Source organism: Entelurus aequoreus, linkage group LG19 (assembly GCF_033978785.1).
Source record: "Entelurus aequoreus isolate RoL-2023_Sb linkage group LG19, RoL_Eaeq_v1.1, whole genome shotgun sequence".
NCBI classification, from domain to species: domain Eukaryota; kingdom Metazoa; phylum Chordata; class Actinopteri; order Syngnathiformes; family Syngnathidae; genus Entelurus; species Entelurus aequoreus.
In genome coordinates, this window is record NC_084749.1 from 43,260,950 (window position 1) to 43,276,296 (window position 15,347).

A 15,347-nucleotide genomic window follows, 5' to 3' on the forward strand; every position below is an offset into this window, starting at 1 on the left:
TTCTACAGATTTTCTAGATTTGCCATTTTTGAATTTTAATCATAATAAGTTTGAAGAAATAGTTCACAAATATTCTTCGTAGAAAAAACAGAAGCTAAAATTTTTATTATTCTTTACAATAAAAAAAATAAATTTACTTGAACATTGATTTAAATTGTCAGGAAAGAAGAGGAAGGAATTTAAAAGGTAAAAAGGTATATGTGTTTAAAAATCCTAAAATCATTTTTAAGGTTGTATTTTTTCTCTAAAATTGTCTTTCTGAAAGTTATAAGAAGCAAAGTAAAAAAAATTCATGAATTTATTTAAACAAGTGAAGACCAAGTCTTTAAAATATTTTCTTGGATTTTCAAATTCTATTTGAGTTTTGTCTCTCTTAGAATTAAAAATGTCGGGCAAAGCGAGACCAGCTTGCTAGTAAATAAATACAATTTAAAACATAGAGGCAGCTCACTGGTAAGTGCTGCTATTTGAGCTATTTTTTAGAACAGGCCAGCGGGCTACTCATCTGGTCCTTACGGGCTACCTGGTGCCCGCGGGCACCGCGTTGGTGACCCCTGCCCTATGGCATGGAATGAATTGCAGACGAAACTGAAACTTACAGAACTACTTCCATTTGGAGCCTTCCGTTCTGTCCTGAGGGACAAACAGCGAGAGACGTTTGCACAGTGCCTGTGTTTTTAAAGATGTAAATCTCTGTTGTTTTACAGTTCTCTTATGTATTTTAAAATGTATGTCTTAATGTATTTATTTTGAAACTGCTCTGTGACATGTGCTGTTGACCTCTTGGCCAGGTCACCCTTGTGAAAGAGATCTTGATCTCAATGGGTTTTCTTATCTGGTTAAATGTCATTTCTCGTTCTATTATTTTGTCAAAATTATGAGGGATAACCGGTAAAAAAAATATTATTAAGCTATTCATTTACTGTTAATATCTGGTTATTTTCTGTTTTTCTGTTTCTTCTACACTTCTGTTAAAATGTAAGAAGCACTTGTTCTTCAGTTGTTTGATACATTACATAAGTTTTGGGTGATACCACAAATTTGGTTATCTATCCGATACCAGGTAGTTACAGGGTTATGCATTGGTCATAATTGAAGTCCTCATGTGTCCAGGAAGTATTTTTTACATTTAATAGGGGTGTAACGGTACACAAAAATTTCGGTTCGGTACGTACCTCGGTTTAGAGGTCACGGTTCGGTTAATTTTCATTACAGTAAGAAAACAAAAAAATAAAAAAATGTTGGTTATTTATTTACCAAATTTGTAAACAATGGCTTTATCCTTTTAACATTGGGAATACTATAATAATCCTGCCCACGTTAATCAACATTAAACTGCCGCAAGTTGTTGCTCAGATTAAATAAAATGACAAAACTTTTCTTCTACATATAAAAAGTGCAACATTAAACAGTTTCAAGTCAACTCATCATGCTTAATTTATTACAGCATTTGGGAAGCCTGTAGTTGATTTATTATGTAAATGTTATATTTTTATCAACATGTGATAGCAGGGACCCTGCCATTCAAAACTAGGCTGCTGCATTACTAATGATTCATGTAACTATAGCTGAAAAAATGGTACAATAGCAAAAGAAGAGGCTATTCATCCCTGAACACCATGGAGTTCATGTAGGCTTAAAGATGCAGTTACATTATTATATCAACTATCAGAGACAGAAACTCTTCATTTAACATAACGTCCTTTTTTGCTGCTTCAACACAGCTCAATCAACACAGAAGAAGGTAAAGTGAAATAATAGACAGACAGGGCTTTGCTGTCCTTAACGCACACGCACACCGCAAAATGAGCTAACGTTACGCTAAAAGCGAATTAGCCTTCACCTCAAGCCAGGACTGCGAGCGAGCTGAGCTGCCTTTTATATTTCTAGAAGGTCAACGGGCTCATAGTGATGTTACTAGTAGTTGACTGGGAGGTGTTTATTATCATTTGGGGAGAGTCCGCTGCCTGATGCTTACCTGCTAAATGCTAAGCACTAAATCTGACTCTGTTTGTAGCCAATCAGATGGTTGTGTGGGTGGGACAATGCTGGGTGCTGTGTAGAGCAGTGGTCCCCAACCTTTTTGTATCTGCGGACCGCTCAACGCTTGAAAATTTGTCCCACGGACTGGGGGGGTGAAATAAAAAAAATAAATTAAAAAAATATATATATATTTTTTTTTTCATAAAGAAATACTATCATGTGTGCTTACGGACTGTATCCCTGCAGACTGTATTGATCTATATTGATATATATTGTGTTTTTTATGTTGATTTACTAAAAATTTAAAAATAAATTTAAAAAAATGTTTATTTATTTCTTGTGCGGCCCAGTACCAATCAGTCCGGCCAGGTGGTTGGGGACCACTGGTGTAGAGTACTGACAGAAACAGAGGCAGAAGGAAGCGGAGGTGGCTACTTAATATGTTCGTGTGGAAACTCGTTCGGTACACCTCCAAACCGAACCGAAACCCCCGTACCGAAACGGTTCAATACAAATACACGTACCGTTACACCCCTAACATTTAATATAATAAAAATTGAAAAAAAGGAAAAAATACTTTGTGGTGATAAAAAATCTCAATGTAAACATTGTAGTATCGACTAGATACGTCTCTTGTATTGAACATCGTTGCACTCGATATCCAGGAGACGAAGAAAACAAACACATGCACATGGCAATTTATGGATACCAGCAAAGGTTATTGAGTTAATTTTCATTTATTGTTCGATTAATTGGCCTGTAAATACTTTCTGTAAAGTGTTTATATTGACCTTTTGCACAGAGCTTTGACATTAACCAACATAAAATCTCAAAGAAAGAACGATACCTGTGCTTTGACAATGCCCCGTTCTCTTCTCTTCTGGCGCCTGAGAAGGAGAAACCTGCGCGTAGCATCCTGGATGACAGACGCAGCCTTGTGGCGACGAGTTAACCAACGCCTGACTGCTCTCTGGGCGGTGACTACTTTCCTTCGGTTTTCCATATAGCGTCTTTTTTGCTGTTTCACTCGCACCAAGCGCTTAACGAAAGAGAAACAAGGGGTTAAATAAGTAATGGTCTTCACACGTTGCTTAAGTGTTTTAGAATAAAACCATTGCGGTTATACTTGTATGGCGATGACGATATGGATCTGTCTCTTAGCAGACTCCAAGACCCAGTGTGCTCGCAAAGCTCTTTGGATTTTGATGGCACTGAGGTGGTGGTAGACAGCCCCAGCGAAACAAAGTCTTCTCTGTACATTGGCAGCCTCAAGTTTCTGGATTAAAATAATACCAACTCAATTTCATTTTTCATGATTATTAAAAACGTTTTTTCTTTCTTTTGACAAACTTACCAGCTTCCGTGCAGTCCAAGCTCTGTATTGGGTCTGAAGTGTGATTGCCGCCTGCCTTATCCGGACATACTTGTTCCTGTCCAGCTTTCCAAGCTGCATTGCTCGAATTTTCTGTTGCAATTTCACAGCTGCTTCTCTTTTCTTCAAAAAGACGCGCCTCTGGATTATGCACCTCCAATACGACTGGATGACACAGGCAGCTTGGCTTTGTCGATTTATGTGCTTCCTCACACAGTAGCCTTTGAAAGCAGCCTGAATAATAATGGTGGCTTGCAGGATTTTCAGGAAATTGTTTCTTTCTTGCCTCTGATCATTGAAGGCCCGGTAGAATCTCTGGATAAATACAGCAGACGCACGCATTTCCTGGAATTTGACTACCGCTACATGCTTCCTGTATGCGGTCTGGATTATTGTTGCAGCCAAGTGCAAATGAGCAAGATGCTTCCGAGCTTGCTGGCCTCTGTATGTTGCCTGAAAGACAATAGCTGAGCGGCGTGCGTCCAAGAATCTTTTCCTTTGAGTTTTGGCTGCTACAGTGGCTTGAAATTGTCGCTGAATTGTTAGTACAGAGGATTTTATTTTCAGATATTTTTCCTTTTCACGATGAGCTCTAAAAGCTGTCTGGATAGTGGTGGCAGCCTGATCCATCAGTTTGATGGACTGTCTTGATTTCATTCCCCGGAAGGCAGCTTGCAGAGAAATCACAGCTTTTTTGACTTCTTGATAATGCTTCACCTCAATGTTTTTCTGTTTAAGAGCTCTAAATCTCCGCTGTAAGACATTGACAGCACAACGTTGCTTCCTGAAAGTAATTTGCTGCTTATGCCCCTTGAAGTTTGCTTGTAAGATAGTAGCGGCTCTGTGCATTAGGGCAATTCTTCTTCTCACTGAATAACCTCTGAATGCTGCCTGAAGAACAATAGCTGAGGATCTGACTTTGAAGTAGTGTCTACGGTCTTGTTTCTGAAGGATATAAGCTCGGAAGTATCTCTGGACAATAACAGCTGAGAGACGCATGGCCTGGAATTTGATTTCTTCCCTGTGTCGTCTAAAAGCAGACTGGATCACAATAGCAGCCTGATGCCACCGAGCAACACAATTCCTGACTCGCATCCCTCTGTATGCTGCCTGAATAATCACAACAGCTTTTTTCTTGTTTTGGTAATTTTGCATTTGTGCTTTGGCTGCTACAGTGGCACGATATCTGCGCTGTATGGCGAGCACTGATGTTTTTAAGGCAAGATACTTCTTGTGTTCACAATGGGCTCTGAAAGCCTTCTGGACAGTGGTGGCAGCCTGATGCATTTGTCTGATGTATTGTCTTAACTTCATTCCCCGGAAGGCAGCTTGCAGAGAAATCACAGCTTTCTTTACTTCTTGGTAATGCTTTACCTCAACATTTTTCTGTTTAAGAGCTCTAAATCTCTGCTGTAAGACAGAGGCAGCCCAACGTTGCTTCCTGAAAGTCACTTGCTGCTTATGCCTCTTGAAGTTTGCTTGTAAGATAGTAGCGGCTCTGTGCATTAGGGCAATTCTTCTCCTCACTGAATAACCTCTAAATGCTGCCTGAAGAACAATAGCTGAGGATCTGACTTTGAAGTAGTGTCTACGGTCTTGTTTCTGAAGGATATAAGCTCGGAAGTATCTCTGGACGATAACAGCTGAGAGACGCATGGCCTGGAATTTGATTTCTTCCCTGTGTCGTCTAAAAGCAGACTGGATCACAATGGCAGCCTGATGCCACTGAGCAACACAATTCCTGACTCGCATCCCTCTGTATACTGCCTGAATAATCACAACAGCTTTTTTCTTGTTTTGGTAATTTTGCATTTGTGCTTTGGCTGCTACAGTGGCACGATATCTGCGCTGTATGCAAAGCACTGATGTTTTTAAGGCGAGATACTTTTTGTATTCACAATGGGCTCTGAAAGCCTTCTGGATAGTGGTGGCAGCCTGATGCATTTGTCTGATGGATTGTCTTAACTTCATTCCCCGGAAGGCAGCTTGCAGAGAAATCACAGCTTTCTTTACTTCTTGATAATGCTTTACCTCAACATTTTTCTGTTTAAGAGCTCTAAATCTCTGCTGTAAGACAGAGACAGCCCAACGTTGCTTCCTCAAAGTCATTTGCTGCCTATGCCTCTTGAAATTTGCTTGTAGGACAGTAGCGGCTTTGTGCATTAGAGCAATTCTTCTCCTCACTGAATAACCTCTGAATGCTGCCTGAAGAACAATAGCGGAGGATCTGACTTTGAAGTAGCGTCTACGATCTTGTTTCTGAAGGATATAAGCCCGGAAGTATCTCTGGACGATAACAGCTGAGAGACGCATGGCCTGGAATTTGATTTCTTCCCTGTGTCGTCTAAAAGCAGACTGGATCACAATGGCAGCCTGATGCCACCGAGCAACACAATTCCTGACCCGCATCCCTCTGTATGCTGCCTGAATAAGCACAACTGCTTCTTTCATGTTTTGGTAATGTTGCATTTGTGATTTGGCTGCTACAGTGGCACGATATCTGCACTGTATGGCGAGCACTGATGTTTTTAAGGCAAGATACTTCTTGTGTTCACAACAGGCTCTGAAAGCCTTCTGGATCGTGGTAGCAGCCTGATGCATTTGTTTGACGGATTGCCTTGATTTCATTCCCCGGAAGGCAGCTTGTAGACAAACGACAGATTTTCTGATTTCATTATATTTTCTAACTTCAACGTTTCTCTGTTTAAGAGCTCTGAATCTCTGCTGCAGTACGCAGGCAGCCCAGCATTGCTTCCTAAAAGTCGATTGCTGCTTATGCTTTCTGAAAGTTGCTTGGAGGACAGTAGCCGCTCTTTGCATCTTGGCAATTTCTCTTCTTGCAGAATAACCTCTAAATGCTGCCTGCAGAACAATGGCTGATGATCTGACTTTGACGAATAATTCCCTTTCTTGTTTGTGGCGGACGTAAGCTCGGTAGTATTTCTGGATGATGATTGCTGATAGACGCATGGCCTGGAATTTAACTTCCGCTTTGTGTCGCCTAAAAACAGACTGTATCACCGTGGCAGCTTGATGCCAAAGAACAACATTCTTTCTGGCCCGCATCCCTCTGTATGCTGCCTGAATGATGACCGCAGACTTGCGTATGTTTTGATAAAGTCGCATTTGTGATTTGGCTGTCAAGGTCGCACGATATCTGCGCTGCATAGCAAGCACTGAGGATTTCAAAGCAAGGTACTTCTTGTGTTCATAGTGGGCTCTGAAAACTCTCTGTATAGTGGCAGCTGCCTGGTGTTTTTGTTTGACGATCCGTCTGGATTTCATTCCCCGGAAGGCAGATTGTAAAATGATGGCAGCATGTCTCTTGGCACGAAAAGTCAATCTCTCATGTCTCATTTTCTTGTTGGCTCTGTAACGTCCCTGCAAAACACTGACAGCCCATTGTAATCTCCTGTAGAAGTGTTTTTGTTGACATTTCCTAAAGTTGGATTGAATTGTAACAGCGGCTTTATGCTTGATGATCAATTGCTTTCGGACTGTGTATCCTCTAAAGGCAGACTGCAAACAAATGGCTGCCATGCGCTTTGACAGATAATCTGTCCGGGCTTTTTTCATCAGAGTCACTGCCCTGTAACGCTGCTGGAACACCAAAACTGCTGTCCTGATAGCGAGGAATTTGTTCCGTTCCTGAAAAGTGAGAAACATTCTCTGAATGACCATTGCAGCACAGTGCATTTTCATAACCTCCATCCTGGCCTGGTGGCCGCGATATGCTGCTTGGATAATAACAGCAGCAGATTTCATATCTCTGTACATTTTCAGCTGTTGATTCATGAGGATTTTGGCCCTGAACCGTTCTTGAATAATGACTGCAGCACACTTAGTAGCAAGGTAAGCCATCCGCACTTCGTACATTTTGAATTTAGCCTGGATTACTCTGGCAGCATGGTGCCTCTTGTTAATTTCTTCTTTTTCTCTCCATGCTCTGTACCCTGCTTGGATTGTTATAGCAGCTTTCTTTTGCTCTCTGTACACATGTTGCTGAGCTCTGCACTGGAGCAGTGCTTTATAACGACACTGGATTACAATCGCAGCGCTTTGAAGGAGAATGTACCGTTTCCTACATAAAAACATCCTAACTGCAGACTGAATGACGGTTGCAGCTTTATGCTTTTTCTTCAGTTCTGTCCTAATTTTCATGCCTCGAAATCCAGCTTGTAGTATAACACAGGCTACTCTCTTCTGGAGGAATGCTGTTCTATTCCTATTCACCCGTTTCCTGACAGCGTACCCTCTGAAGACACTCTGGATGACAATGGCCGAGTTGTGCTGTTGCTTCAGTTTGTGAAAGTTCCGCCTTTGTACATGAGCTCTGTAGTAGGCTTGAATGAGCAAGCTGCTTCTTTGGAACTTTTTGTACTGATACAAACACCTCCTCATTCGATACCAAGATTGAATCTTAACCGCTGCAGATGCTCTGTTGGGCATTTTCTCTGCGTACCATTTCCGGAATATAGTTTGCACTACTTTGGCTGCATGGTTTTCCTTTTGAGTTTTCAGGATTTTCCACTGTCTGTAGCCTCTCTGTATTTTTACCGCTGCAGATTGGAGCAAGAGATACTGTCCCCTCTGTTTTCTTGCAAGAATCCAAGCTCTTAAATGTCTTTGTACGACAACTGTTGCCCAGTAGATTCTTCCAAATGCTGTGGCGGCCTTCCTCATTCGCCATCGTGCTTGGAGCACAATCGTGTAGTATCGGAGCTGGTGGTAAGACTTCATGGCGGAAAACATTCTCCACTGCGCCTGTGGTTACAACAAACGCATATTCAAAGACTTTTTCCACGAGTTCATATTTGTTGCACATGTATTAATTGATTGGACAGAGATAACAGCACACTTTGAAGAGAATGATTGTATGGCTCAATGTCAGAGTTTTCCCAAGTTACAACCAGCATAGACATACTAGATATTGTGAACCACTCTTAATTAATTACAAAACATATTCAGACAAAAATAACTTTTTGGTGACTAAGATAGAGTGGAAGGCACTTACTTCGATTCACCTTGGACTCGCCGAGTGAAACAAAAACATTAGCTGTTGTTAACAGCTGAAATTTGAACTAACCATTACTTGCAATTACTTGTGAATTTTGCCAGATACATAAGAAACATGGGTGATAAAGGATTGTTATAGTTCTGAGATGTTATTCAGGGGTTAAAACATAGTGGGCCGTAACGTTTGCCTGCTAAGAAAAGCCGGCAACCCAAGAGAGAAGCGTAGGAGAATTATATCTGAAAGTCATCCTCCGAATATGTGCCAACTAAGCTGACAGTTTTTTTCTGTAAAAAACTGGTAAAATCCAAAATATTTTTTTTACTTTTTACGTAAAAAAATGTTTTAATATTAAAATTCATAGGCAAATTCATTATTTACTTACTGTTAAAAGCCGCCCTCTAATGGCAGCCATGACAGCGGTGTGGCCCTCAATGAAAACAAGTTTGACACCCCTGGTCTAGTGGGACATGCTAAAGTTAGGTCGGAGAAAATGCAGTCTGTAATGAATTATTTAATGTTTCTCTCCGGCCCGGTAGCAAATGCGTCACGGACCGGTCCCAGGACCTGTGGTTAGGGACCACTGATGTAGACCACAAGAAATTAATTTAAATGTGGAAAAAAATAAAATTATATGACCCCAGTAAGCAGGTTGATTTTGATAATAAGATAATATCAATCAATCAATCAATGTTTATTTATATAGCCCTAAATCACAAGTGTCTCAAAGGGCTGTAAAGATGATGATAATAATAGTTGGATTGAATGGTTGACAACTGGACCGACTTCAGCAGGTTTAACTGTAGCAGCTACAGATGGAACCAACATGTCTCCTTCAACTAAACAAACCAGTCTTCTAAACCAGTGTTTTTCAACCACTAGTGTCCCGTGAGATACAGTCTGGTAACCCGTGGGAGATGATCTAATTTCACCTATTTGGGGTAAAAATATTTTTTGCAAACAAGTAACTAAGGTCTCCAAATAATGTGTTGTTGAGTGTCGGTGCTGTCTAGAGCTTGGCAGAGTAACAATGTTATGCTCTTCCATATCTGTAGGTGGCAGCCGGTAGCTAATTGCTTTGTAGATGTCGGAACATGGTATGTCGTGATCCCAATATGCAGACGACAGTATGCAGATGAAAAGGTATCTAATGCTAAAACGGTATCTAATGCTAAAACCAAAAATAAACAAAAGTTGAGTGCCCCTAAGAAAAGGCATTGCAGCTTAAGGAACGAAACTAGAAACTGAACTGGCTACAAAGTCAACAAAAACAGAATGCTGGACGACAGCAAAGACTTACTGTGGAGCAAAGACGGCGTCCACAATGTACATCTGAACATGACATGACAATCAACAATGTCCCCCCAAAGAAGGATTAAAAACAACTGAAATATTCTTGATTGCTAAAACAAAGTAGATGCGGGAAATATCGCTCAAAAGGAAGACATGAAACTGCTACAGGAAAATACCAAAAAAAGAGAAAAAGCCCCCAAAATAGGAGCACAAACAAGAACTAAAACACTACACACAGGAAAACAGCAAAAAACTCCAAATAAGTCACAGCGTAACGTGACAGGTGGTGACGGCACACCTACTTTGAGACAAGAGCTATAGTGATGCATTGGTTATGGTTTAAAGTCATATCAACAATTGCGACAACGACTTTTTACTGTCAACTGAGTTTTGTTTTTTAATGATTTCTCCTGGTTGCCTCGGCTCAAAAAAGGTTGAAAAACACTGTTCTAAGTAGCACATTAATATTAGCATATTTACATAGGACCGTATATTTAGGCTTTAAAAGAAAGTACTAATAGACTATTTTAAAATGTCAACTATCCAAATTAATTATTGTACAAAAAACTACATACCTGGATGATTGTTGCTGCTTGATGGTGTTTGATCCAGAGCGCTGCATCTTTTTCGGTCCTCAGTGATTTGCGAGTGACATATCCTCTCCAAGCGGATTGGATGATTAAGGAAGCTGCACATTGCTTCTCGGCCCAGCGCCGCGCAAGAAAATGCCTCAAGGCTACCTGGATTTTCCCAGCAGCCACATTTCTGACCTGTGTTGCGACAAAAGGCCATGGTGATTCTAGGCAAGGCATTTATTGCATTGAAAAAGTTCTTGTTCCAGTATCATTACCTATCATTACCGTTTAACTAGGGCTGGGCGATATGGCCTTTTATTAATATCTCAATATTTTTAGGCCATGTCACGATACACGATATATATCTCAATATTTTGCCTTAGCCTCTAATGAACACTTGATGCATATAATCACAGCAGTATGATGATTCTATGTGTCTACATTAAAACATTCTTGTTCATACTGCATTAATATATGCTCATTTTAAACTTTCATGCAGAAAAGGAAATCACAACTTAGTCAATTGACCAAAAGTGTATTTATTAAACAGTTATTAAGCAGTGGCACAAACATTCATGTCATTTCAAAACAGAAAGTGCAAGATTGTCAGAGACATTTTAAAACAAGCTATGAGTGCACTTTTGTGCATGATGTCACTAAGATGACATATCAAAACAACACTAAATTAAAGTGCACTTTTTGTACAGAACGCCACTACAATAGTTTAAAACAAATAAAGTGCACTTTTGTGCATGATGTCACACAAGATATGTCAAAAAGTGTCAAATAAAAATGAGCTGCATAATAGGAAATTAAATAGTGTATGTCCTTCACTACGTGGTAGGTTCCTGCGGACGTTATCTCCTTCTGTTGTTGACTATTTTTTTCATACAGTGTTGATCTGGAAATAGTTGCTTCGGCATTTTGTGGGTGTGACACCGAACGGAGATGTTGACATGCAAAGTTTCAAGCACTCATTCTCTAGCAGGTGACTTTTCAAATGATGCTACATTAGCAGTGCTGCTACTTTTTGTAGCAACGCTTTTGCCGCATAATTGTTCAACATTTTCCCGCTTGAAGCCAAACCACCGCCAGACGATGGACCCTGTGCTGTTTTTCTTTGGAATTAATTCTTCCTTCATTTGTTACCAGATTCGCACCTTCTCTCTCTCTCGTTAGCATCACAGCTAACGTTACTATGTCGCTACTATGTCTGCTCTGCGGGAGCGTATGACAGTATGTGACGTATGTAAGAAAGTGCGCTTGTTTTAAGTCTCTGTGAGAAGGAGAGACAAGAAAGTGTGGGAAACACATGTAGTGTAATGCCCGCAGCTAAAAGCAACTGCGTGAGAACGTATACTCGAATATCACGATATAGTCATTTTCTATATCGCACAGAGACAAACCCGCGATATATCAAGTATATCGATATATCGCCCAGCCCTAATACATACTTGATGAATTTTGTTAAATAAGGTCATCGTGTATTCTGTGGTTGATCAAGAATCAGATTATTATATCAGAGTGAAGGGGCAGGTCATTATAAGCTTTTGCTTCTTCCTGCTCCTTTTCGGACACGCACTATTTTTGTTTTTTATAGAATAGAATAGAGTTTTATTTGTCATTATTACAGTGAACAGGTTCAAAGAACAATGAAATTGGAGCAGATCCGCCAAGGTGCATACACAATAATTTAGTAATATTAAAAAAATAAAATAAAAAAAAATAAAAAGAAGATATGTATCTATATATATGTATATATCCACACACATGCATACCGTAATTTCCGGACTATAAGCCGCTACTTTTTCCCCCGGTGCGGCTTATTTACGGCCTGTTCTTCTCCGACACCGACGAAGAGGATTTCGGTGGTTTTAGTACGCAGGAGGAAGACGATGACACAATGATTAAAGACTGACTTTTCATATACCGGTAGGCTGGTTATTTTGATAACGTACAGGCGAGCACTTTGTATTACTTTGCACCGTTGTATTATTTGTACTCCGCACGAATGCTGTTCGCCATGTCAAAGATGTGAAAGTTTGATTGAAAGATTTATTGTTAATAAATGGGACGCTTTGCGTTCCCAAACAGTCATCTCTGTCCCGACAATCCCCTCCGTGGTAGCAGGAACCCCTATATACTACGGTAATTACACATCAAAACCCTGCGGCTTATAGTCGGGTGCGGCTTATATATGGAGCAATCTGTATTTTCCCCTAAATTTAGCTGGTGCGGCTTATAGTCAGGTGCGGCTTATAGTCCGGAAATTACGGTATATCCATACATATGCATATATATACATATACACATAACATTATTGCACATTATAGTCCGAAAATATAAAAAGACATGACACATGAGGACATGATGGACACATTGTGCTCACTCAGGCCTCTTTAATGCTACTATGGCTCTTGGGTAAAAACTGTTTTTTTAGCACCCTATAGCGTCTGCCCGAGGGTAGCAGTTCTAGGTGGCAGTGCCCGATATATATAAAGTATATTTATATAAAGTAAAGTCCAAAAACCTAAACAGACAGATAACAAATGAGCAATCCTGTGTTCTCTACCATGTGACCCACCTTGTACAACTGCAGGTCCTTCTTTAGTCTGTATTTCCTCCAGGCACCTTGTATGATGCGAGCTGCTCTGGTTTCATTACGCAGGTCCAGGAGACGAGCGCACAGGAAAGACAGGTAAGACATCACAACCTGGGGTATAATCAAAAAGTTCACATGTTACTTTTTCCTCATCTTAACACCTAAGACATTTTGTTTTGTTTAAAACGTGTTTTCCACTTGGTAGGGTGACATCGCACAACCGGCTACACGTGTGTCATCGAGAATCGTGAAGTCGCCAAATCTATAAACATGGATAGGTTGGAAAAAGGTGGAGCATATGTTGTACCTTCTCATTGGGGATGGTGTTGGACATGTCAGCTGGGTTGATCATGGCGGGCACTCCACCCAGGAAAGCCACTGCATTATTAACCAGTCTGAAGTTGCTCTTCTCATTTTCCAGTAGCTCTTTAAACTCAACAGACGGGGACTGTGGTCCTAATTGGTGAGCGGCAGGGGGAGACATATCAATTAGGTACAAACCATACATAGAGAGCTACCCTAATGAGACTGTCGAAAATATAATATACATATATACAGTCATGGTCAAACGTTTACATACACTTGTAAAGAACAATGTCATGGCTGTCTTGAGTTTCCAAAATTTCTACAACTCTTATTTTTTTGTTATAGAGTGATTGCAGTACATACTTGTTGGTCACAAAAAACATTCATGAAGTTTGGTTCTTTTTTCTGACCACAGAACTTTCCTCCAGAAGGTCTTATCTTTGTCCATGTGATGTCAGATGAAACAAAAATTGAGCTGTTTGGCCACAATACCCAGCAATATGTTTGGAGGGGAAAAGGTGAGGCCTTAAATCCCAGGAACACCAAGCCTACCGTCAAGCATGGTGGTGGTAGTATTATGCTCTGGGCCTGTTTTGCTGCCAATGGAACTGGTGCTTTACAGAGAGTAAATGGGACAATGTAAAAGGAGGATTACCTCCAAATTCTTCAGGACAACCTAAAATCATCAGCCCGGAGGTTGGGTCTTGGGTGCAGTTGGGTGTTCTAACAGGACAATGACCACAAACACACGTCAAAAGTGGTAAAGGAACGGCTAAATCAGGCTAGAATTAAGATTTTAGAATGGCCTTCCCAAAGTCCTGACTTAAACGTGTGGACAATGCTGATGAAACAAGTCCATGTCAGAAAGACAACAAATTTAGCTGAACTGCACCAATTTTGTCAAGAGGAGTGGTCAACAATTCAACCAGAAGCTTGTGGATGGCTACCAAAAGTGCCTTATTGCAGTGAAACTTGCCAAGGGACATGTAAGCAAATATTAACATTGCTGACCCAGCAGATTTGGTCACATTTTCAGTAGACCCATAATAAATTCATAAAAGAATCAAACTTTATGAATGTTTTTTTGTTTTTTTTTACCAACAAGTATGTGCTCCAATCACTCTATCACAAAAAAATAAGAGTTGTAGAAATTATTGGAAACTCAAGACAGCCATGACATTATGTTCTTTACAAATGTATGTAAACTTTTGACCATGACTGTAGATATATTTTTATTTAAAAAAGGCACTAACTGGACCTGATCACTACAACAACTTTGTACCGTTTTGGCCCGTCGAAGAGTTGTCAAAAGAGTTGTCCGAATCTGTGGCTGAGCAGTCGAGCTCCAGGCGACCCCGAGACGAGCATTCCACAGTCTGGGTGGTGATATGATGCACAGACTTCTCTGGGATGAGACCGGGCTGGTAGTGGTGAATCAAGTAGCAGAGAACACGGCCATCGGAAAATGTCACGGTGAAGTTCTCCACCTAAACAAAGACAGGAGTCTTCATCTTTTTCTTTATCTTTGGTAGGACAAATACAAGCTCATAAAACCAATAATGACAATTAAGGGATTGTTAGAATATTATAGCAAATATACACTTCAATTCACATGTTTGTTTTGAACTTTGACTTCAAACTATTTGGTTAAACCGTAAGACTTAAGAAAGCACGCACGCAATGTAACCAAGTTCAAGCTTCCTTTCATAGCAAAAAAAACAAAAACAAAGAATGGTACAAAAGGTTAAAGTTTAAAAAAAAGGAAAAACTTGCCTCAGATTACATTTATACAATTGATCATATGTACAATTGGCTACATGTCCTCTTGACAAAATTCCCCTCGTGGATGGATGGAACAACTCAAGTGTCTCCTTTTTTATCACTTGGCTTTTCTAAGTTTGTGAACATTTCATGACGTATGGAGTCATTGGACAGGACTGCCCTTTTGCTAGAGAAAGAGTGAATAATTCTTATCTGGGCCCACTTTTGCGGAAGTCTGCTCGCGATGTTGATCATATGTGATACTGGCCATTTGACAACTGCTTTTGCAGGAGTTGGACGAACGCTGTAACATTTACCTACTCAGTGGCCTAGAGGTTAGAGTGTCCGGCCTGAGATCGGTAGGTTGTGAGTTCAAACCCCGGCCGAGTCATACCAAAGACTATAAAAATGGGACCCATTACCTCCCTGCTTGGCACTCAG

At 40.4% G+C, this 15,347-nt stretch overlaps 1 protein-coding gene across 1 annotated transcript in view; it reads right to left on the reverse strand.

Annotated features, from left to right (window-relative positions):
- The window catches only part of aspm (assembly factor for spindle microtubules), a 53,603-nt gene that overhangs the window by 12,501 nt on the left and 25,755 nt on the right, over nucleotides 1-15,347 (reverse strand). Inside the window, exons 15-21 of the mRNA XM_062028526.1 lie at nucleotides 14,428-14,632; nucleotides 13,147-13,295; nucleotides 12,822-12,950; nucleotides 10,238-10,432; nucleotides 3,338-8,119; nucleotides 3,110-3,259; nucleotides 2,831-3,022 (exon numbers count right to left, since the gene is read on the reverse strand). Of these exons, the coding sequence (XP_061884510.1) occupies nucleotides 2,831-3,022; nucleotides 3,110-3,259; nucleotides 3,338-8,119; nucleotides 10,238-10,432; nucleotides 12,822-12,950; nucleotides 13,147-13,295; nucleotides 14,428-14,632 (5,802 nt within the window). The remainder of the gene's footprint in view (nucleotides 1-2,830; nucleotides 3,023-3,109; nucleotides 3,260-3,337; nucleotides 8,120-10,237; nucleotides 10,433-12,821; nucleotides 12,951-13,146; nucleotides 13,296-14,427; nucleotides 14,633-15,347) is intronic.